Here is a 25,429-nt window from a genome sequence, read left to right as displayed (position 1 = left end):
GCACTAGTGCCAATCAGTGTAGGCTCTAAGCCCCAATGACCTAGTGTGACCATCATGCTTCCTCTGTGCCAAAGCCTTGGTCAAGGGATCTGCGATGTTAGCCTCTGTAGGTACTCTGCAAATCTTCACATCTCCTCTCTCGATGATCTCTCGAATGAGATGGAAGCGCCGTAGTATGTGTTTGATCCGCTAGTGTGAGCGAGGTTCCTTCGCCTGTGCTATAGCTCCATTGTTGTCACAATAGAGCTCAATGGGATCAGCAATGCTGGGAACCACCCCAAGTTCAGTGATGAACTTGCGGATCCAAACTACCTCCTTTGCTGCCTCTGATGCAGCAATGTACTCGGCCTCTGTTGTAGAATAAGCTACTGTGTCCTGCTTCGAATCTTCCAGCTCACAGCACCACCATTAATGCAAAATACGAACCCCGACTGCGATCTATAGTCATCCTGGTCGGTCTGGAAGCTAGCATCACTGTAACCCTTTACAGCTAGCTCATCATTGCCTCCATATATCAAGAAATATTCTTTAGTCCTTCTTAAGTACTTAAGAATATTCTTGACCGCTATCCAGTGACTTTCACCTGGATCTGACGGGTATCTGCTCGTCATACTCAAAGCATACGAGACATCAGGTCGAGTACATAGCATGGCGTACATGATCTATCCTATGGCTGAGGCATAAGGGATCTGATCCATGCGGTCTCTCTCCTCTCTAGAAGAGGGACCTTGAGTCTTCGAAAGACTCACGCCATGTGACATCGGCAGAAATCCCTTCTTGGAGTTCTGCATGGCAAACCAAAGGAGTACCTTGTCAATATATGTACTCTGATTTAGGCCAAGCAATCTCTTAGATCTATCTCTATAGATCTGTATTCCTAGAATGTGGGATGCCTCACCTAAGTCCTTTATTGAGAAGCAACTCCTAGACAGGTCTTGACAGACTGAAGCATAGGGATGTCCTTCCCAATGAGCAGTATGTCATCCACATACAATATGAGGAAGACAACTATGTCCCCTACAACCTTCTTGTAGACACAAGGTTCATCTTCGTTCTTGATGAAACCAAACTGTTTGATTGCATCATCGAATCGAAGATTCCAACTCCGAGAAGCTTGCTTTAGTCCATAAATGGACCTATGCAGCTTGCATACTCTGCTAGTATGCTTTGGATCTACAAAACCTTCAGGTTGTGTCATGTACACATCATCAAGTAGGTTTCCATTCAGAAACGCGGTTTTGACGTCCATCTGCCAGATCTCGTAATCGTGGTAAGCTGCAATAGCAAGCATGATCCGAATGGACTTAAACATCGCTACTGGAGAAAAGGTTTCATCATAGTCAATACCATGAATCTGCTTGAAACCTTTAGCTACCAAGCGACCCTTATAGATAAGTCCATCCATGTCAGTCTTTCTCTTAAAGACTCACTTGCACCCAATGGGTTTTACCCCTTCAGGTGGATCAACCAAAGTCCATACTTGGTTGGTATACATGGATTCCATCTCGGATCTCATGGCTTCTAGCCATTTCTTGGAATCTGGTCTAATCACAGCTTCCTGATAGGTGGTAGGCTCATCCTTTATGAGCATAACGTCATCATGGTCAGACAAGAGAAATGAGTATCTCTCAGGCTGACGACGTACCTTATCAGACCTGCGAAGAGGTATGTCTACTTGAACTGGTTGTTGTTCCTCAACTCCTTGTGAAACAACATCATCCACAACACTTTGTGGTTCCAGTTCAATTTCCATCGAGGCATCAGTGCTATTGTTCGCATCTTGAACTTCTTCAAGATCGAACGCGCTCCCACTAGTGTTTCTAGAAATAAAGTCCCTTTCTAGAAAGACCCCAGTCTTTGCCACAACTACCTTGTGCTGACTGAGAATGTAGAAGTAATATCCCTTAGTTTCCTTGGGATATCCAATAAAGTAGCACTTGCCGAATTTGGGTCCTAATTTGTCTGAGACTTGACGTCTAACGTAAGCCTCACAACCCCAAATCCTCATGAAGACACCTGGGCATCTCTCCCAGTCCATATCCTATATGGTGTCTTTATCACGGCCTTGGATGGAACTCGGTTGTGTATAAAAGCTGCCGTGTCTAGAGCATAACCCCAAAGGTATGTCGGAGGATCTGTGTGACTCATCATAGATCGCACCATATCTAATAGGGTCTGATTCCTTCTTTCGGATACACCATTCCACTGTGGTGTTCCAGGAGGAGTGAGTTGGGATAGAATCCCACACTCAGCTAGATAGTCACGGAACTCATGACTAAGGTATTCTCCACCTCGATCTGATCGAAGTATCTTAATACTCTTGCCAAGCTGGTTCTGTACTTCATTCTTGAATTCTTTGAACTTTTCAAAGGATTTTGACTTATGTGTCATCAAGTACACATAACCATATCTACTGAAGTCATCAGTAAACGTGATAAAGTACCTATAACCGCCTCTAGCAGCGATATTGAAAGGGCCACATACATCACTATGTATGAGTCCTAACAAATCAGTCGCTCTTTTGCTGTGCCCACTAAAAGGAGTCTTGGTCATCTTGCCTCGTAGGCATGACTCGCATATCTCATATGATTCTAAATCAAATGAGTCCAGCAAACCATCCTTTTGGAGCTAGGATAAGCGCTGTCATTTATATGACCTAAGCGACAGTGCCAGAGGTAGGTTTGGTTCATGTCGTTTGACTTGAACCTCTTGGTATTTATGTTATAGATAGGGCTCTCAAGATCTAGAATATAGAGTCCGTTTATCAGAGGTGCACTACAATAGAACATATCGTTTAAATAGACGGAACAACATTTGTTCTTTATTATAAACGAAAATCCTTTCTTGTCCAAACAAGAAACTGAAATTATGTTCTTAGTCAAGGCAGGCACATAACAACAATCATCTAATTCTAGTACAAGCCCAGAGGGAAGAGATAGATGGTAAGTTCCTACAGCAATAGCAGCAACCCGTGCTCCATTGCCTACTCGTAGGTCTATCTCACCCTTCATCAATGCCCTGCTATTCCTCAGCGCTTGTACATTAGTACAAATGTGCGAAGCACATCCGGTATCTAATACCCACGATGAAGAAATAGAGAGGTTAACTTCTATAACATGTATACTTGAAGTAGAAATCTTATTTCTCTTCTTCTTAAGATCTTCCAGGTATTCTTTGGAGTTCCTCTTCCAGTGCCTTGCTTGTCCTTGATATAGGTGACAAAGATGTTCAACCATATCGTAAGCACCCATCAACTCATGTTGCTTCTGAAGCTCAGAGTTCATGGTCGCAAGCATAAGACAGGACACATCTAATGCGTCATCTTGATGCTTCTTGTAAGCATCTCGGTCTGCTCGCGTGGCAGTGGTAGGAGGAGCCTCCAGAATGGGTTGCTCCAGAACGTACAGTTTACGTTCCTGAGTGAGAACTATTCTCAGATTCCTGTACCAGTCCAGGAAATTTGCTCCGTTGAGCTTGTCCTTCTTAAGGACAGAACGCAGAGAGAAGATGTTCGTGTTTGACGTCATGGCAATTCTACAACAGAAATAAATGCAGAAATAAGTATCATATTCTTAATCATTTAATTAGGCCTTTAACTAAATGATGCTCCCACTGAATTCTATAATTCATGTGGGACAAGATCCACATCATACTAACCCTTGAGTTAGCTTTGGCTAATACGCCCAAGACTTAGTATGATTGGTAGGTAACAATTACCAATTACATCTCTATGCAACTCTTGTTTATAGGATCAATATCCGCATTTATATTAAAACTCGAGTTAGCTTTGGCTAATACGCCCGAGAGTTAATATATATGTGATTTTGACCTATCTTTCCAACCGTTGGAAGAATGCCTATAGTTATACTCGATCCAACCGAGTTAACTAGGAATACTCAATCTAATTGAGTTGTATTCACCCATGCGTTGATAGGCGGGACCAAGATTTTCCCTCCGTACCCTACCAAGATAGTATGTGTTGCTCTGCTTTGGCAGATTCAACAACAACATGCGATCGAGGTAGTGGTAGGTATCACGGCATGGTAGGCATTACGAGTTGACGTGATTTAGATCTAATCTAAACGATGATGCGTATCATATACTCGATAGATCTAATCTAATCGAAGGGTGCATCATGTGCACGACTTAGATCTAATCTAATCGTAAGGCACTAATTAATTACTTAATTAACTAGCATGTATCACATACACACAAAACAATTAACTAAATAATTAATCAAATTTTTTGTGATTATGTCATGGCCCTACTACGATCTTCTCAAGCCAATGAGAAGATCGGATGGTCAACCTAAGGTCAACAGCTTCTCAAGCTTCTTCGTTTGACCACCTTGTGTTGCTCGCGCCCTCCTCGTAACTCCGTCTCGAGTGGACCTTCCACAGCTCCAATTTTGTACATTAAAATTTTGAAACTCGAGTTACATTCGAGTCTAAATCTAATTTACAACCAGAATATAAGAGAAAGGCACGACGCGCAAGTCGCGAAAATAAAATAAAAAATAAAAATACAAGCACGCACATCACATAACGGCACGCAGGCCGTATTATGAATTACAACACAATTGTCCAATCGAATTGGGTCTTTTGGCCATGACTATCACAAAAATAATATATAATTCAAAATTATATTTTTCATAATTTTTCTGTAATTTTTCATAATTTTACAGATTTTATGAGTAAATTTTCCCGGCGGTCCCGATTAGCGATTTCGGGCGCAATCGCGGAGCAAATCCCCTTGCGGGGTTAGGGGCAGTACCCCTACCCGCGATCTAACCATCGCGAGTTGCTCCTAAGCGATCCTATAGCACCTAAGTCCGCTATCCCAAAACAATTTGGGTCGAAACATTGCCGTTTTGGAAAATTCTTCTCGGTAGTCGAAGCCTACAAGTGTAAAAATACTTGTGCTTCGCTTCTACGAGAAAAATACCCATAAAATCATAAAAATTAGGAAATTCACAGAATGTTTATAGATCTATATTTTTCATAAAAATATGAATCTAAACTCGTACTCGCTTCGCACGTGGCTCTGATACCACTGTTGGGTTTTTCGGGCCGCGAAAACTGCGTTTTCGCATCGCGGAAACCCCGAATCACTCTAGCCATTGGATCTCGTGCAAAGAAAACTTTCCGAAAACACGAGTACGAGTTTTAAACTACGATCTACAGTAGATCTACAAAGGAAAAATATTTTACCTTCGAAGCGTGCCCTCGCAAATCCCGCTCGTCCAACGGTACGCCGGATCTCGAAGTTGTCAACGTAGACAACTCTCTAGTGATATCCACACGAACAAGGTGTGTTCTCTAACACACAAGGATGGAGAAGAGAGCACCCAAGTGTGCTAGCACTTTCTAGGGCTCTCGGGTAGGATTTAAAAGGGGAGAAAGGAGAGAAAGAAAAAGGGATCTCACATAATCCTCTAGGTACCCTCCTTTGTGACCTTCACTTCACCCTTTTCTTGGAACACAACTCATACACCTTCTCCCTCCATGAAAGCTCACGGCAACCACAGCAAAGGAGGAGGAAGAAGCTAGGAAGAAGATGGAATAATTATCACCACATCAATATGCCACCAAAAATGAAAACCCCTCTCATTATGTGGTCGGCCACACATGGGTAACCCCCTCATTTAATGTGGCCGGCCACATTAAATGGAGGATTGTTACCTCCTTGACAACTAGAAGATGATGTGGCTGCCATGTAGGATGAGTCATCCTCCATGAAGTGGCAATTCATCAAGTCAAACTTGATGTTTCAACTTCCCATTTTGGTCAAGTCAAAATTGACCAAATCTCTTCCATGTTGAGTTGAATTCATTCTTTGATTCAAGCCAATTTCAATCTAATGAATCTCAATTCATTAATATAAATTGACTTAATGAATCAAATTTAAATTAGACTCATTCAACAATTGAATCTAATTGAGTCTAACTCAATAAGTCTAATTTGAATTAATCTGAATCCAATCTTTGGTGCATCATATGAACGTAATCCAATTGGTTCATCCTATGAACCTAATCTCCATCCACTTGTTCTTTGTATGTGACCCAATAGGTTCTTGTAACGTTGGCAATGTTTCTAAACTCCTTTAAAAACATAAGCAATGAGTGGCATCTAGCAATACATCATTGCTACCCAAGTTACAAGAAATGTTGAGATCTAACATCACCTTGTGACTACTAATTGTGACTCCTCACAAAATATGACAAGTGTCCTTCTATCCTAGACATATAGATTGATTAATATGAGGCATAGACCGTGTCATCCTCTAATCAATCTAAATCTTGAACTCCAAGTAGACTCACTAAATCAAATGAGCTCAATATCCTATATTGACTCATTTAGGCATGGCCATGCACTTCGTGGTCTCACTCTATCAAGAACACCGATGTCTCTCCCGTCATATAGGAGGGATAGATCCCATCTACATCACTCACATCCCTCCGCATAACTTGTTACATACCCAGTAGTCGCCTTTATAGTCCACCCAGTTACGGGTGACGTTTGACGAAACCAAAGTACATAACTCCTTATGTAGGGAACCATGGTGACTTCAGGTCTAAGGACTAGTAGTAATACTAATAGCCACATGAGAAAATATATGACACTCATATAACGATCCATGATACTTTCTCATGGCGGGTCATTCAGTATACATTCTCTAATGCATACCCATGTGTCAACTTGATATCTCTATATCCATGACTTGTGAGATCAAGTCATCGAGTTGACCTACATGCTAGTCTTATTGCATTAACATTGTCCTTGAATGTTAATACTCGACTAGGAATGATTAAGAGTAGTGTTCCCTATATAATCTCACTATCGATTCAACCAATCGATTGATATAGGTAAGAACCTTCTACTCAAGGACGTTATTATACTTAGTTTATTTGGCACCAATACAAGTATAATAACCAAAAACCAAATGTCTTTATTTATATAGAATATGATACAACAAGTCCAAAATACAATCATCAAATGATTGGCTCTAGGGCTCTAGCTAACACCAGTAAGTAAGACCTAAGTTACCTTTGATGTGGTTTCCCTTGGTACACTAGATTATAAACGCTAACTAATGCATAAAATTGTTTTGAATATGCTGAGTCTCTCGACTCACAGTTTATATCTCTTTTTTTCAGACAATGAGATGAATGGGATAGGAGGCATTGACTAGTGAGTCAGCTCAGAACAAGGGCAGTACAACCCAAAAGCCTTCTAGATTAATTCCGCATGTAGTTATATTTTTTTTCAAATAATCTATGTAATTTTATTTGAAGTAAGGAACCATTATGGAAGTATGAGAAGTGACGCCGCAGGTTATGCATTTTATATATATATATATATATATATATATATATATATATATATATATATATATATATATATATATATATATATATATATATATATTTATTTATTTATTTATTTAAAAAAACTTGGGTCGTTACACCGTTGGTTGCGCGTCCCATTTGGAGAAAAAATTTTTACAAATTCGTCATGGTTGGGGATCAAACGAGGGTGTCTGGGTAACAACCTGAATGCCCTTCCACTACACCATAGTCCCAGGGGCAATAGGGTAATATATAATTGATAAAGCTAGTTAACCTCATTGACTAACCTTGGGTGACCAGCCCGACCCCATAGAATTTTTCCACTTGCAACAATGGGTAAAGCGGGAACCGCTCGTGGCGAGTAGCCAAGAAGCTCAGCATCCTTTGGCTGCGCATCCCATTTAGAGGAAAAATTTCTACAAATTCGTCATAGTTGGAAATCGAACCATGGGTGTCTGGGTGGCAACCTGGTGTCGGATCAAGATGCACGTGAAAAGGGGGTGAATCACATGATTTTAAAAAACTTATCTTTTTCTTTTGAAATCAAAAGTGAGCAGCAGAATTCAACATAGAAATAGAAAGCAAAAAACACAAGTATGTGAACTCGGTCGGTTTTACTTGGTTCGGAGCATTTAGCGACTCGTACTCCAAAACTCAGGTCTCGCGGACCTATCGACAAGTAATCTACTAATTAAAGTCCTCTTCTGATACCGTCGGAAGAGGGAATCGTGTACAAAAAAGAATAGGAAAAGTATAACAAGCTACACTTTCTTTTATGCAACAATTAAGTACAAAATGAAACTTCGTTATCCAACACTTATAGTTTTAACAGATCAGCTCGGTGTTGCACGGCTTCTCAGTGACAGTCGGGTGCAGTAGTTTCGTAGCAAAGCAGCAACACCAAGTCTGAGCAGTTTAAACGTCGAATCTTTATTGTCGAGAAAGCCTTATGCCTTATCTGACCAAAGGCGCCTTCCAAGCTCCCAAAGGCACCTTCCATTGCCCAGCTCAAGGCGCCTTCTGTCGCATGGAAGGTGCCTCGGGTACTGTCACCCGAGGCATTTTGTGCTCCTTTTGTCCTACGAAATGTACTAGTCCAACACAAAATAAAATATACCCTACCCTACAAGATAAAATTAGCACAATAATAATAAAATAGTAGTAATAATTAATTCATGTTCTTCCAAGACTAGGAACTAGTCAAAGTCTCAGTTTAGGGATCTAAAATTAATCTAAACTAGATTGAGACCTATTGTCCCCTCATACGGGGCACGTCCTCACTTAGTCACTCTCCTCCAATGACTTACTTCCACTTACCCAATGTCAATTTACCTCCTTGACATCCAATCTAACCCACCAGGTCTTCCTGCCGAAAACACACATCCGGACTTCACTAATCAAGAATCGAACATTCCGACCTCTTACCGGAATCGTACATCCGGACTTCAACCCATTAGGAATCAAACATCCCGACCTCCTGCTAGAATCCCACATTTGGACTTCGCCAATCAAGAATCGCACATCTCAACTGGACTTCCTACCCGTCAAGTTAGTCAATCATGCACACTCGGTAACAAGGTTAGATCACAAACACATCTAATTTTAATCCATTTGTTATTCATCAAAATCTAAATTTGATCATTGGTACCAACTGTACCAATAATCTCTCCCTTTTTGATGCAATAATAACCTAGGTTAAAGTTAGAAAAAAAACATGGACGCATATAGTAAAAATAATAATTTAAGAGAAAAAATAAGTAATTTCAATTTCTATTTTATTCTCTTGATTATTTAGGGCTAGTATAAACTCAGTTAGCCTCATTGACTAGCACTGGGTGACCGGCCTAGCCCCACGAAATTTTTCTATCGGCCACTAGGGTAAATCGGGAAGCACTCACGGTGGCAGTCCAAAAGCTCATATAGAGGAAAATTCCTATAAATACATCATAGCTGGGGATCGAATCATGAGTATCTAGGTGACAACTTGGATATTCTACCACTACACCATAGATGTGGCTAAAGATGATTCGCCTACGACTGCACCATAGAAAAAAAATGATAATCCCAGTTAGCCTCATTGACTATCCCTAGGGGTGACCAGCCCGACTCCATGAAAGTTTTCCACCGACAACTAGGATAATCGGAAAGTGCACTCGGCGGCCAGCACAGAAATCTACTATCCTTTGATTGCGCCCCCTTCAATTTGTCGAAAAATTTTCTATAAATACGTCATAATTAGGGATCGAATCGCGGGTACTTAGATGACAACTTAAATGTCCTACCGTGATATCATAACCTCGGAGACTACCGCTGCACCATAGAGATCTATAAACTAGAGGATATTTTTATTTTAATTATAAGGTTTAGTGATTTCGATTAAATTAAGAATGCAATCTCGTTCTTTCAATCGAGTCCCCGGGGCCATGGTGTCGCGGTAGGACATCCAAGTTGTCTCCCAAACATCCGCGGTTCGAACCTCAACTAGGGCGTATTTTACAGGAATTTTTCCTCCAAATTGGGGACGTAATCAAAAGATACTGAGCTTCTGGACTGGTCGCGGGGACTATCATTTTTTTCCGTTCTTTCAATCGAATAAAATAAAATTAATAAATTAGTTTAACTATTTAAAAGTTGACTTTAGTTAAAATTAATCTATTAGAGTTTAACTTAATTGGGTCATGGCTCGAATAAATTATAAGAGTTATAATTTATCAGTAGAAAAATAAAATTTCTTATTAACGTTTTCATGCATATATTGTACACGTGGCAAAAAACTTGATACTTATAGTAAGTAAATATCAAATCTTTAATTGAAGATGTTTCAATTATAAAAGCTAATTAGAATATTTCGAATATGTTATAATTTGATTAGCCCATTAATTTACCGTAAGATTATAAAGCATCTCCAATGGTGGAACATCATATAAAAGAAAAAAAAAATCACATTACCTCTCCACTATAAATAATAATAATAATAATAATAATATACTCACACTTTCTTAAAAAATGACAACTTTAAAATTACAATTACAAAATAATTTTAATTAAAAAAAGAGAGCAAGAAGAGGCTTGGAAAAGTAAATGAGCTCCCTCTGACTATGAGAGGATGCTCTAATTATCCTATATTATTATTTTAAATAATTAAAATTAATTTATAATAGAGCACCAAAAAAAAATACTATAGAATTGAATTTTGAAATAACATCCAAAAAAGGATTTAGAGTATAAATCTATTGAAAAAATTATTAAAGTAAGAGAAATCTTTAATTTTTTAATATGTTGAATTATTTAATTCCTATTAAATGTTTAAAATAATTAAAATCTTATTGTGAGACTTTTAAATTACTATTAATCAATGTTTGTAATTGAACTTTTAAACCTTTATATTCTCTTGCTAGCTTAGTCATCAAAGGTTTCTATATGTAGCAATGATCCCCAAGGTTGTTCGTGAGGTAGATGATTTCAATACACGAGGGGCCCAAGCGAACAGGAGCCCTTACCTCTTTGTCGTACAGCAAACAACAGCCCAATACACGAGAATCGTTGGTTAGTGATGCTGTAACAAACGCAATCTAAATCTGGACACCCGAGTATCACGGCGACAATTAGTTGCTGTAACCCTAGAGCAGCGGGCTTCATCGACATTGCATCCACATCCTGATCCTGGTCCCCTCTCTATTCACTAGTTAGTGCGGCAGGCAGCAGAGTATCGATTGATATATGACCATTCAATCTGACCCTTGAGCAGTATAGTAATGTCCATGACTAGGGCACTGTTGTCTAACCTGGACCAGACTGCAACTGGTGGAGAATCAGTGGCACACCAAGAAGCTAGTGATGTCTCTGTCAGTGTTTTTTAACCCGAATCTGGACCTGGACCAGCTGCCTGCAAATTTGTGCTAGTTGTTCGTTCGTCAAACAAAAGCATTCTCAATAATATCAAGATAAAAAATGTAATTTGGGGTCCAACAAACTGACTGAAACTACAGATTGAGTGCACTAGTTCCTATTGTGATTATTTTAATGAAATAAAATGAATAACACGAGAAGAGTCATGACACGTAGAGTGTGACAAGTTATATATACTATACTGAACCGATGGGTTATTTACACGGTCGGTGGGTGGATCTAAGGACTACAGTAGCTGTCACAATAACATATATACCACAAGGGATTTGGTAAGCAAAAATTACAATACCAACGAAAACTTCAGGAAATAAGATAGGTCCCACTGTCCACGTCAAGGGACGAGGAAAAGCAGAACTATAAAGGGGGGTTGAACCACAACTCACACAGTATCTGGTTGGGTCCCACCATAAAAAACAAAAGGAAAGAAGAAACAACGACGACCAGTGTCACTTTTTGCTTAGCATCTTCAAAAAGCCTGCACGACAAGGCATAAAGACTGTAAGCACGAACCCCTTTTGATACGAACCAAAAGTATCTTTGCAGTCATGAAACTATAATCTTTTTAAGTTTTAGTATTTAATCGGAAGCTCAAGGCCCTAGATAACTCTGCTGCAGTTTGGCTGATTTCAGTACTACAGCATGACTGATGGAAGGATTAGCGTGGGATAATAGAACGACATTAATTTAGGTAGTGGTGCTCAAGTAATGGAAACACATACCATATCACCTCCTGGACATCCTCCAGAAGTCTCAGGATTACCAGAAGCAATGGGTTCCTTTTGTCCATCGCTAGCTATTCTTCCATCAGAAGCAGATGCATTCTCTTCGACTTGACAATTCAATGTTCCTGGGGTCATCCTCTGGACATCCTCACGAGTATAGATGAAAATCTTGCGGACCATGTTGCAGAATTCACTTCAATGAAAAAAAAAAAAAAAAGAAAGGCCACCTTACCTAGAAGTAAAATTGGAGAAAATGGAGGGAAAAAAAGGTTTTGCAACCATCACTTACTTCCAGGGGTCATCTCCGACAAGCATCATATCACCTTCATTATCAGTGTACACAACCATCCAAGTCTTGTTGGGAGACACCAGTGCACCACCGAATTCAAACATTTGATCTAGTTCGACAACAAGTTCTTCATAACCATTAAACTTGGTGAGATCAACAGATCTACCAAGAGCAATACCTTGTTTATGAACCTAAAGAATAAATATTAGTCAAAGCTCTACCATGATCCCACATTTACCCAGCAGTCCAGCACCATATATAGCTGCTCTTGACAAATATTTAAATTATTTCTAGAATGTAGCATATGAGAGCACATACAGATCATAATAATACATATAACAAACTCCATCCAAATTGTCTTTAAGATCAAATTTTTAAATCAAAATTTGCTAGAGGATACAGAATATTTGACCAAGAATATTTAAATTCTAATAAAATCAGATGTAAATCATCAAAATCCAAGGGAAAAAAAGTAGCCCAAGTAAATTTGGAACTCAGAATAAACAAAGGAAATACTATTAAGGTCTCATATAGGAAAAATAGCTTCTATAAACAGGCAAGTCAAAAAAGATTGACAGTTACAGTAAACAAAATCAAAGGGCAGAGATATAACGACAAATAAAATAATGAAAATACCTTTGTGCAACTCCTAGTTGAACCACCTTGCAGTTTGTTTTGGTTATCTTTAGGAGCCTGAACATGTTTCTCTGAAGAATAGTTTGTTGGTGAATCACCAAACAATTTCTCAGAAGTGGGCACCTCATATCGTTTATTAGTGCCTGAAGCAGGATGGTCAAGTGTCATCGGAATATCAACTGGCTTGATCTGTGCTGCAACTAATTCAGGTGTAAGTGGACTGCTGTTTAGATTGAACCCAAATAGTTTACAGCCACTGTTTCCTTTGGGCTTCATCACTTCATTTTGTGACAGCACTACGGGTTGAGGTTTGATGACCCTAGGTTGTGGCCTGCTATCTTGAGACTCTGCCAGTAAATTTGCCAACCAGTTTGGTGAATGGTTATTGCCTCCTGTGCCCTGAAACTCAGTAAAAACACCCTGCATGCCATATCTGCAAATTCCCATTTTCTGATAAGTCAGTTCATCAAATTGTGTACTTGCCTTCAAATTGCATTCAGGCAAACTAAAATTTGAATTTGGTGGCATCAAAGACCATGATCCAGGAGAACAGTTATGGTTGGACACTTGATCTTCGAAATAAGTTTTCAAAAAACCTTTATCACCTAAAGTTTGCTCAAAAAGTGATGAACGAAAACCATTTGAATCAAAAGGTCGGAATCCTGGTATAACTTCAGAATATGTTTGCTCATGTCTGTTTATATGAATCCTGTTGTCTGATCCCAATTTTTTATGAGCAGAAATGTCATTTTTCTCTTCATCGGATGTAGACCACATTATATATTTTGGATCTTTCTCTGACTCATCCCCTTCCACAGTACTTCTCAAGGTCATCCCTTCTTGACCTTGCAAGACCCTTGAAACCCCATTTAGTTGGGAAGGGTCTGCAGTGACTTTGGTAGCAACTGAACAGCATGTTACATAATTAACTCAAACTAAAACTCAGTCATGCCAGTTTCAAAAATTTAAACCATTTACAACAAATATTACCTTCCTTTTTAACAGAAGAATCAGTGGAATAAGGAAAGGTAGAAGTTCGCAGCTTCTTTGCTCTAGGCATTTGAAGTTGATTAAGGGGAGGTGTTAGAGAAGGCTCAATTTTCCATGGAGAAACCCTCTCAGGGTGAGGAATAGAAGAACTCTCATCCCACCGCACCTGGGATTTGAAACATAGAGGACTCAGTCTAGCTCAAGGTAAAAAAAAAAAACAATTAGAAGTAACCAGCTACCTTAAGGCATTTCCATTTTGAACCAGGCCACCTGTCTACATCCACATCACCTATCCCGATGATAGTTCCCGTGAATCTTTTGGCATCAAAAGGTTCATTTCTCAGAAAGATTTTTTCAATACTACTACAAATGATCCTATAATATTTTGTGGAAATTCAAAAACTAAAAAGATGGATAAGCAACTAATACCTTTGTTCTGGTGCCTCTTCGCCTTCAAATCTCATTTTGAACCGCATGCCAATAGAATAATTGCTATTTATGGATTCCATATATTGATCAAATGGAACAATAAACTCTGATGGGCTAATCCTGTTATAAGAAATAATAAAATGTCTAAATGAATTAGGCATTGGAATCCTAACAACCAACATTACAGTCATCAGTTTTGGCTTAAAAAGTAATTGTAATTTCTCACTTCTAAGGAAAATTAAAAAAAAAAAGAATAAATAGATCAGTTTCCTAGTAGAAATTATATAGATTAGAACAGAATCATACAGGCCACACACCTTGGTTTGTAATAAACTGTAAACATGGTGCCAGTGTTAACAGCATGCCAAGCTGTTGCAAGAACACCCAAGTGCATACTATGACTAGAAATCACTGATGATGGAACATTGTTCTGCTGCCTCATTGCACGCCTCACTCCAACACGAAGTTCACCATTCTCCCCTCTGATGATCCCACAAGGTTAAATGTTTGCATACTTGCAGTATATTAAAAAAAGAAAATGATTTATGAAGACGGATATGGACAGACCTCAGGAATATAAACGCATCCCCAGCAACTAGCCTTTTAGAGCTAATAAAAACACTCCATCCACTTTGAAGCAAGTGTCTTCGTGGTTGACCTATTTTATAAACCATGAGGCAGAACAAAGGTGTAACCAGTAAAACGGTAAAACAAAAGGATCTTAGGACAATCTAACAGGATATTAGGTTCTAGGAATGGATGAAAGCATATAGCTTTCCCACATATGCATCTCAACATATAAACAGATATACTTTGACAATACTCAGAAGGAAATTAATTTTTTTATATCATGTGAAATGACACTTCAGCAAAAAGGACAAGTCCTTAAACCAATTCAAAGAGCAAGAGCTATAAGTTCAACAACAATAAATCCATACGAATAAACAAAAACATCCCTCAAAATCAATCAAACAAATCAGGGTTTCTCTAAACAAGAAACTATTAACTTTGATTACCACGAAATATGTGACGGAAAGGCCATTCAACCCCGTGCAAATCCTTTGCCACTAATTCTTGACTTGGTGGCTGCCTGCTCATATCCTGATCCCCATACAAAATAATCAAGTAAAGGCAAAAAAAAAAACAAAAAAAACAAAAAAGAAAAGAAAGACAGTAGCAAAACTAACCAGTGGAGGGAGGCACTCGTCTGCATGCCGTCTTAGCACCGAGAAGCCACCGTGAGTGCTCGTATCCGATGCAGTCAGTGTTTTGCAGAAAGAATAGACGTGAGGCCGTGGCGGTGGAGATGGAACCGCCTCCTTCTCCACCGTACTTTCATCCTGCTGAAGCACCATTCATCAAGTCAATTAATCGAGAAAAGCGCCCTACTTTATCTTAAGAAGCTCGACAAAAAGAGAAAAGAAAACTAATCAAACAGGCCCAGAAATAGAAAAATGCTAAGCTTTGAACAATTACCTTCGACTCGGGAAGCAGAGTCACCTGCGCATATACCTCATCAGTTTCCGGCTCAGCCTGTCAACATAAAGCATAACAGTAAGATCATTACAAGGAAAAGAATGTCCGTAGTTCTCCAAATCAAAACGAACGGAACGAACTTCACAAGAGCACCTTCAGCTGGACATTCATCACACGGCAAAGGATCTTCCATGGCAAGTTGTATACCGGCATCTGCTGGTCTGAAACCTGATTCGTGGACGCCTCCACCTAAAACGCAAAAAATACCAGCAAGGAATAAAGACCAAAGGAACCAAACAAGAATCCCCCCAGGAATCCAAAACTTGGAAAAGGAAATGAAGCAAACATGGAGATTTTAGGTGATTTCGAGTCGACACCTGCTCAATATGGCCTTGAGGAAAGTAAAAAATTTTTTCCCCAACCCTGGGAATCGTCACTAAAGGACCAGCACAAGCGAGCCATAACTCCGTGTAGAGAGCGTCCTTTGAATCTGAAAGAAAAACCGCCAGAATTAAAACGAAAATCAAATCCCTCCGACAACTCCTTTAGATCGGCCGATAAAACTCACCTTTATTGCTAAGAGTGCCGTTGGACAATCCTAAGCTTCCATCCTCTTCAGCAACGCCGCCGATCGCCGTCGCGACCTCATGCGGCTCACTGCCGCCCGACGAGAAGCACTGCGCTTGTCCTCCGCAACTCCCCTTAACCGACACCTCCGAAGACGCCATCATCAATAACCCGGAGACCACCTCAGCTCCACGATTTCCTCGTCCACAAACGATCCAACCAAAACCATACCCAGCACTAAATCGAAGCCCTCTCACCAATTCTCAGAACCTCCAACAGCCGAGATCCAAGAAGACGATGAAATCAAGCAATCCTGTCAAAATTTCTCCCTTACCGCCCCTTTTCATCTACGTCGATCACCTCTCCTCAATCTCCTCACCCTCACTGTCTCCTTCCCCAGCGTCTACTTTTTCTTTTCAGCGAAGGGAGGAGCACAAATGGGAGGAAAGAGAGTGTTCGTACTGTCGTCGACCGCAGCAGCATTCTAGGATCCAATCCAACCTGCAAACCAGCAACTCAACCTTGAGATCCGCATTCTAACCGGGGTCCATGCAATCGGAAGATTAGGACAGCAATTGCAATAGTCTTCATAGAGCAAGCCCTGGGCGAGTTCTGCTTCTCAGTTTAACTCGGGTAAAAATCCAAGGACAAATCATTTCAACCGCGGTCAATTCGCTAACCAGGCCCTGCTCGCCGGGACGACTTTAACGGCGTCAGTGTACTCCGCCGCTAAAATGGAAATAAGATGACGGCGTCTCCCCTTCCCGTTTCCCCACCACGGAGACCGCCTATGCCCATGTCGTGCTATTAACGGACAGTCTCCCTAAATTAAAATATCAAAGCCTTTTACGGCCTTCCTAAGTCCCAAATATAATAAATCGCGTATCCTTTATTATTAATTACCCAGTTGCGCCCTCGTGGTCCCCTCCCTCTCGAGGCGATGTTTCGACCGCTCATTGGCGGACAGATGACCCCACTCTCCGCGGGATTAGCTTCATGTGAAGCGGTGTCAGTCACCTGGCGGTCACCGCACCGACTCGAGGGAGGAGGCGCTAGGACGCCTCTGTCCACGTTTCGGCGCGTAACTCGTCGCGAGTAACGGCCTCCTCTCCCCATCGGGCCGCGATTTGGTGTTCCAGACCAAACAGCATCCTGGAAAAGGCTGTTAAATTATCCGGTAAAATGGTGTTCGCTGTATGAATCAGCGCAGCGGCTCTGGAAGGGAGGGGTTGCCGCTGCGGGGTAAGGTGGTCCTAACAAGAGTGACATTAACAGTAGTTTTGAAAAATAAATTATAAAAAAAAAAAAAAAAACGCTAAGCAGCAGCTGCAGCTCTGCGGCTGGGCTCCTGAGGACGTCCGTCAGCGAGCGGCGGGTCCCACCGCTGCTCCTCCTCTGCCCGACATCGCTTCAGCACGGGATAAGCCTGGTGGGCCATCTGCTGCTCCTCTTGCCCGGCGGCCTGGCCCCACTCGTTCCGACGATGCACGTAACGGAGTCCACCTCGGACGTTAGGAGCGGGGAACGTTGAATGCTGGCGGCGCGAAAAAAAAGTCTCAATGAGATTTAAGTCTCGTAATAATAATAATTTATATATATATATAAGATTTAAGTCTCATAATAATAATAATAATAATAATAATAATAATAATAATAATAATAATAATAGTAGTTAATGTTATCCCGTGGGACTTAGAAAACTTACTTGTGCGCGACTGTAGAGTTGGCGCTGCAAACATAACTTCATTTGTTTTTTTTTTCTTTTCTTTGGCTTTCCACTTCATAGAACACATGTTCTCTCTTATTTAGTCTTTGAAGTGAAACTAGGGCAGACCTGAACTCGTCGTCGTGATGTCATCCTCGTCGCGCACCTTCCCTCGGTGTTCCTCCTCGCTCTCAACTCCTCACGACTCTCACTGTCCCTCGGCTGCAACAAGTTCTCTCGGTCGCGAAGCATTCCACGAAAAGGGGAACAAGATGGTGCGACAAGTTCCCTCTGTGCTTGCCATCCTGTCCCCTCACTGTGACGCTCTCTGTGCTCAGCATCCTCTCACCGCGACGAGTTCCCTTCCTCGCCGCGGGTGTCCTCTATGCTCGGCAGCCAAGCTAGGGTAGCGAGGCTTGGGCAGCAAAATTTCTCCCTCATTGTTCCTCTCACCTGTGCTCACCATCGTCTCCCCTCGATGCTCCCGTGGTCTCCCGACATATAGGGTTTTCTACCGACTTCTAGCCGTCGCAACCCCTCTCTATGAGACTCCTATACCTACTTAATGTTTTCCACTTAATAATATTAGATTTTTCCCACTCTAATTTAAGGTTTATGGTTGAAATCAGTCTTGCACCTACTTATGAAAGAATTGTTCATAGAAATCCCTTTTGTTATGGTCATTCTCATTTCTATTTGCAATTCGTTTTTCGTGATATGTATATGAAGGATCACATTGTTTCTATTTTCATGCAACTTTAGAAGATGCATTCTTCTTAACCATTCCTAAAAATCCTCCATGTGTAAAATTAACAACTATGTTTAGCAATTGACAGCTAATCACCATGATAGATAATTAATAGTAAGATTCAGGATGAGTTTGGGCAATTAGGCAACAACAAAATGGGAAATGGGAGAGTTGCACGTATCTTGTTGCCAGACTTGTTAATAGTCTAAGCTATTGGGTTTTGATCAGTGTATCCCTATTTAGTCTTCGAAATAATTTAACAATTGATTAGTTGGTCACAACATAATGCTTTAGTTTGTTCCACATGAACAAATTATAAACTCTTTATTTACTTATTTTTGTTCCACATGTCTCATTTTAGTTCACTTTTATGTCTATTTTTTTAGAATTTGTTAAATTTATATTTGATCATCTTTTTCCTTTATAACTTATATTCTTTTGGTTCTATAATTTTCAGGAATCTTGCAAAGAACAGGACTCTTTATCTACAATCTATGGTAAATCGTTTCATTTAAGTTCTTATATTTTGTTTATATAAAATTTTGGATGTTATTTTAAATGTAGGGAAAAACATATGTTGTATTTGTTGGACGTGAACCGGAAATTTATGAAACGTGGGCAGAAGCTTCTAATCATGTTAATGGCTTTAAGGGTGTCATACACAATTCTTTCAAAAATAGAGAGGAGGCAGAAAAAACTTTTGAGACATACTTAGATAAAAATCTATACCAACTTCTTTTGCACCAAGTCGAAATGAAATATCATATGCAACTTCAAATTCAAGTTCAAATTTAGATAGAAAACTTTCGAAAACTGAAAAATTTGCTAAGTTGAAAGAAGTATTGAAAGAGATAGAGCATTAGTTGGATTCTCTTATGATCAGTGATGATAATGAGGTTGATTAGGCATGTTGTTTTAGGTTGTTATATGAGTTGAATTTCAAAATCTGATTTTATTTTTAGTGGTTTGCAAGGGTTGTATTGAAATTAAGACGATAATTTTTATCTAAATGGTTTTATGCAAGTTGTTACAAGTAATGTGATGAAGTTGTTGTGGATTTTGCAAAATGTAGGAGGAATCAGTTATTGCAAGTAAAGTAGGTTGAAGTTATTATATGAGTTTGCAAGTTGTGGATCAATCCATGTTTTGGCATTAGCTAACACATGAATCTTGGTTCATCAGATATTTGAGAGTGATAATCAGCTTAGCTGCTTATCATGGGTGTTGTTGCTTATCATCTTAAACAGGAGTATAAGCAATGACAATCGTTGGTTTATCATCAAAAATTGAAATGGCAGTATCGTTAACAATAGATTGGTTATCATGAGTAAATGTAGCTTAGCTGCTTAATGGAAGATACATTTTTTAGTATTCATGAGTCAATATTCAATAATGAAACGATAACTTTCATTTATATCAAGTCAGATATTTCAAGTGAATCCAGAGTAATGGGGGGTTACAAATGGACGATAGATAAACAAACCAGACTCAATATTTCGACAGGTAGTTGATTTGCAAGTATCATGGGTGCTGTTGTGGAGCCATGATACTTGTTTAATGCAACAGGTAAGTGCATTGAAAACACACTCTGTTAAACTAAAAGATTTGTAGATCTAAAGCAACCCCTTTTTTGTTTATGTGAATTCTTCAACGATACAGGAGAATCCTGGGCGTACAAGCATACATTTCTATTGAAAACATAAATATTATTTAGCTACAATTACAAAGATTGCGACATACAGAACCTCCCCGTTTCACTAACACCTATACTTTTGTATATTGCAAGTTATGACCATCTCCCAAACAAAGAAAAACAAACACGAAATCATTTACTTTGTTCGGATCTAGCAAAACAATGGTTCTCCTCACACATAGGGTAGCTTGAAGTTTATCAAAATAGACTTCTTACAAGCAGGCATCGAGCAAATACATGACAGATTCATTGTTGTTCTCTGCAAAACTAATATGATCTTTTTCCTGCAAGGTATAATAAATCCAAATAGAAAAATAAGATTAATAATCCAACACCAGAAAGATGTGTCAAGACATTTGTAGGACTCTGTTAGTTGGATCTGATGAAGTATACCAAGCTTAACTAGAGTTATGCTATCATAGGTAAATTTGCAGGAATTTCATATAAATATCAAGGAGTTGGAAACAGATGACAAACGAGCTCTAGCAACTAAACTAATTTAAATAGAATAATATACTAAGCTGATAGAAATAGAATATGCAATTTCAAAGTAACGATTATGCAAATATGCAGTTTATATATACATTTGGTTTGCAAAATCTGGTAATAATGACTGGAAGCCTCCAAGGCAAAAGTAACATGAACACAAGTTTAGATCATAATTTGAGGTGATTCCATGGATAATGTAACACAATCATAACATCAGTCTTTTTAGAATGTAAAAAACAACTACTATAAAGAAAAACTTTTATCTAAGTTATCATTTGAAATTGAAATCTAATTTTTACAAAGTTTGCTCCAAAGTTGTCATCAATAAAAGCATGCATTCATTATATTCAGAAATTACTTTAACTGTGCAGAAATATATCACATCACAACACCGCATATCACAACACAACACAGCATAACAATGTTCTTTAAGTTTGCTGAAACGATGTTTTCTTTAGTCAAATTCACTGACATCACAGCAGAACATCACAGAAGAACACCACATTAAAAATGACAACATTTGTAAATCTTAGACAAATACATAAATGAATAAAGAGTTCAAAACATCATTGCTGGTCTTCTCCACCTTTAGGTGACGTAACTTTAGATTTAGGTGCTTGTCTGTGCAATTGCTCCAAGATCTCTAGATTCTAAAGCCTAAGTGATAAGATAGTCACTCAAATGTTAATAAGAGCATTCATAAGCACAAATCAAGCTAACATATGTGTAATTCATAAGCACAAATCAGAAATCATACGTGTAATAGCTAACTAATCAGAAATAGACATAATTAACAAAAGTGAAAAAGGAACCTTCGACACAGATTTTCCTATATTGACCCAACTTTAGACGGATTTAATTAACAAAGCACATATTGTTAGAACCTACAATAATAAAGACAATTATTAATTTTAATATTTCAATCAATCAACCACTAACTTTAAATTAAACTTTGATAATACTTACCTGCTATAGATGTCAATTCTTCTTCATATGTGTCATCATCGCTGTTATGATGATTATCCAAAATTGATCTGACAATCAACACCATGTCAAATGTACACATTTAATAAAAGATATTGATTTGCAAATAAAATTATCATACAAATGGAGAATTAATCGGCACATACCCTTGCTGTAAAATAGGACAGTTGTCCTTGTCATGTGACACACCGCGATGCCCACATCCATGACATAACTGGGACTTTAAGGTTGACTTCTCCTTTGATGATTTTAATCTCTTCCCACATCCTTTTGTTCTTACTAAAAAAGGATCAATAATATTAGGGGGCTCATCTATGGATTTCTTCCTTTGACCTCTATTGTCGCATGTTCTACTAATGTTTATCTCTTGAATTTTACTATAAATAAAATCCAATTGTTCATCCAAGAATGTTGTCCCCTTATTAGTCAAAGATGTATCATCAATTAATACTGAAGCTTTGTAAGATAACCTTGAGTGCCTTGACATCAAAACCCTATCTAGATCATCAATGAAATTTTGTTCCCTCAAAGCATATATTACACCAACCTTTGCATCTCGTGTCCATCGTTAGAGTATATACTTATCAAGCAAATAAAATACTTGGTTAATACAGAAAAAGCTAACATATGCTTGCATGGAATGACATCAAACTCAAATTTTCTACAACTACATGATATGTTGTCTCTCTGTTTGTCATGCGTGAGCACCCTTGGTTTGGAGGAAGAACAACTTTGAAAATTGATCACATGGTAAACCACTAAGTTAACTCCCATAGATACTTGTTGCACATAATAACCATGACTCTCACTCATTTCACTTTGAAACTCTATCCATTTTTTTTGTGTACAACTTAATCATTTGAGTTTCCATTGATCAGTTTGTCTTAATCCTGGGATGCTCATTAATATCAATATGGTCTGCAATTAACTCATTGTGTCTTTGGTGTCTCAGTGCCCTATTGAAATGAGTGATAAAATCCATCAATGAGTTTTTATTTGAGACATATCTCTTGAATAATGTATGGAAGCCTTCAGATCTTTGACTACTTGACATTTCAGCACAAAATACATGGCTAAAATAATTGGCACTCACTTATGTCGCAATTCATACATCAAAGATAACCAATCATTTTTCTCTAAGTTAGCACACTTGATAACCTCTTCCCATGAATTCTCAAATTCATCAGTGTTGTAGAATTTCTAATAACATTATTTATACTTTGATAGTAGTCACAAAAGGTCAAAGGATGCAATTTTTCTGAAAATTTGTTCAGTATGTGCCACAAACAATAGTGATGCACTGTTTGAGGAAAAACTTGGACAATGACTTTTGTCATAGTAGGATCCTGATCAGTGATAATCACATTTGGTGCACCTTTAGGCATGACTTTTATGAACTTGTTATGTAGCCACACAAAAGATTCAGTTTTCCCATCACTTATAAAGCCACAAGCAAAAATAATTGTCTAGTGATGATGATTCACTCCTACAAATGGTGTAAAAATCAACTCATATTTGTTGGTATTATATATTGTATCAAATACAACCACATCACCGAATATACTATATGCTGTTCTTGATACATGATCACCCCAAAAATATCTACTGAATCTGTTATCTGAATCAGTCTGCATTCAAAGAAAAAAGCTGGATTTTTCTCTTTCTCAGATGCAAATAGCTCGATTAGTGTTTCAGCATCGATATCCTTTTGTTCATCCCTTAGCTCTTTCTCAAAATTTCTAATATATCTTTCTTTGCAACCTATTTGCTTGGGCCCTCCATATTCTATCTTCAATAATCGCATTTGTTGGCAAGTTGGCACATTGGCCTTTGAAAATCATTGAGTCAATGCTTTTTTGCTGCTGAAATATTACGATGTGAGTGTAGCAAATGCACCTTTGAAGGAGTCTGATCCTGTCCGAATGCTGAATCAATGGACGCTAGGCACGGGGCGCTCTTCGACTGCTGTCGTGGATCTTCGACTGGTGGCACGAAGCTCCGGCGAACCTGCACAGAAGTTGGGCCGGGAAGGGGTTCCCGGCGGCGACCCTCCGACGCTCAAGTCAGGCGAAGCTCAAGAAAGAAACAGTGGCTTCCAAACTCGTAGAATGCGTACCTCTGGCGAAAAATGAGGGCCTTTATATAGGGCAGCGAAGAAGTGAGTGTACACCTACCGAGGTGTACACGTGCCCATGGCTCATACTCCAGTAAGGACTTGTTAGTGAGCTTCCCTAACCCATACTGCTACAGTCTCAGCATATCCTCGATGGGACAGCGGAATCCCCTGTCACAAGATTTGGAGCATGGCCCACACGTGAAACATACCTGCTGTCAGAAAAAGACGTTCCTTGTCCTTTTCCCCTTTGCTCCAGATCTGGCTTCTGGGCGGACAACTCCCTCAACATCTGGCCGGACATATGCGGTGGTTTACTTGGGGAGATCTTCCATCACGTGCTTTGTGGAGACTATTAGCAGTGTTACCTTATGGCTTTGGCCGAGCGTGAAGTCCGCTCGGCCCCGCGACCTTTTCCACTGAGCGCAGGAACCCTGATTTCGACAGGGCGCCTTTAACCATCAGCCGAATATCGTCCGGTCGGCCAGCCGATCGGACCCATCCCTCTCCGGACGTTCGATTCCACCGAGTGGCCGGCCGGCCGTCCGGTCGGACCCGACCCTCTCCGGATAGACAACTGCCACTGTGACTTCCACGTGGCGTTGACTCCACAGGGTGGGGTCCCCTGTTCTTACTACCGGATCACTTGCCTCCCCTTCAAGTCTAGTCGAAGGAGGCGAATAGTCCGACTGACTGGACTAAGAATCTGGCCGAGCGGCTCCTCCGTGCTGGTATCCTCCGCTCGTCCAACCATAGAGGTAGCCTTAAGCGAATCAACAATGGCATTCACCGAATCCCCTCGTGTTCTGCGCCAATCTTCGACATTAAGGTTGAGCATGCTTTCATTAAATGCTCCGAATGATTGAATGTCACGTGGAGCACTGCCATCGGCGTACGGCGGCGGTGGCATGGTGTTTTGATGTGATCGAAGCGATTTGAAATGGACGGCTCGATGCATGCTTTGATTCCCGTGACCTGGATCCAACGGTGGAGGCCGCCCGGCCTTCACCCTATAAATTCTTCGTTTCCTTCTCTCCCTCACTTGCCTCCGCGATTTTGACCATTGCCCCCTGCGCTTTGGAGCTCCGGCGATCCTGTTTCTGCTCTCCGACGCTCTCCGGCGCCTTTTCCTTGATCCCTTTCCCCGCAGCAAGGTTTTATATCTTTCCTTCCTCCTTTCCGGTGTTTCCTCCGCATTTCTTTCTCAATTTCGATCCTTGAAACCTCCTTTCGTTTGCTGTTGTTTTTCTCCTGCCTTTTTGCCTTTTGATTCCTTCCGATCGGCCCATGGCTAGCTCTTCCAATCCCGAAGATCAGTCGCTCGGCCCATG

General features: G+C 39.8%; 1 protein-coding gene across 2 annotated transcripts; it reads right to left on the bottom strand.

Annotated features, from left to right (window-relative positions):
* Positions 1–11,410: 11,410 nt before the first annotated feature.
* LOC121969789 (auxin response factor 2B-like) lies at positions 11,411–16,851 on the bottom strand. 2 transcript variants are annotated; one of them, XM_042520036.1, is made up of 15 exons: positions 16,368–16,851; positions 16,177–16,289; positions 15,953–16,048; positions 15,800–15,856; positions 15,511–15,666; positions 15,340–15,424; positions 14,891–14,981; positions 14,641–14,805; positions 14,324–14,443; positions 14,134–14,209; positions 13,895–14,060; positions 12,905–13,809; positions 12,269–12,459; positions 11,977–12,172; positions 11,411–11,732 (listed from the first exon to the last, which is right to left on the bottom strand). In XM_042520036.1, the coding sequence occupies exons 1-15, from the start codon at positions 16,528–16,530 to the stop codon at positions 11,724–11,726; spliced, it is 2,589 nt and encodes an 862-aa protein (XP_042375970.1). In that variant the 5' UTR covers positions 16,531–16,851; the 3' UTR covers positions 11,411–11,723. The 2 variants fall into 2 exon arrangements, with proteins under 2 accessions (XP_042375970.1, XP_042375971.1); XM_042520037.1 differs by having other exon boundaries at positions 15,511–15,663; positions 16,368–16,850.
* Between the last annotated feature and the right edge of the window lie 8,578 nt (positions 16,852–25,429).

The sequence above is a fragment of the Zingiber officinale genome, chromosome 4A (assembly GCF_018446385.1).
Source record: "Zingiber officinale cultivar Zhangliang chromosome 4A, Zo_v1.1, whole genome shotgun sequence".
Classification (NCBI taxonomy): Eukaryota; Viridiplantae; Streptophyta; class Magnoliopsida; order Zingiberales; family Zingiberaceae; genus Zingiber; species Zingiber officinale.
The sequence above is the reverse complement of the archived record's forward strand: the minus strand, read 5'-3'. Positions and strand labels throughout refer to the sequence as shown.

Excerpts from the sequence above, each read along its gene's own strand:
- LOC121969789 (XM_042520036.1), bottom strand. The coding sequence starts at position 16,530 with ATGATGGCGTCTTCGGAGGTGTCGGTTAAGGGGAGTTGCGGAGGACAA. Across the intron at positions 15,857-15,952 it reads TGATGAATGTCCAGCTGAAG|GCTGAGCCGGAAACTGATGA; the intron begins GTGCTCTTGTGA and ends TTATGTTGACAG. Across the intron at positions 14,210-14,323 it reads GAAGAGGCACCAGAACAAAG|ATTCACGGGAACTATCATCG; the intron begins GTATTAGTTGCT and ends TGATGCCAAAAG.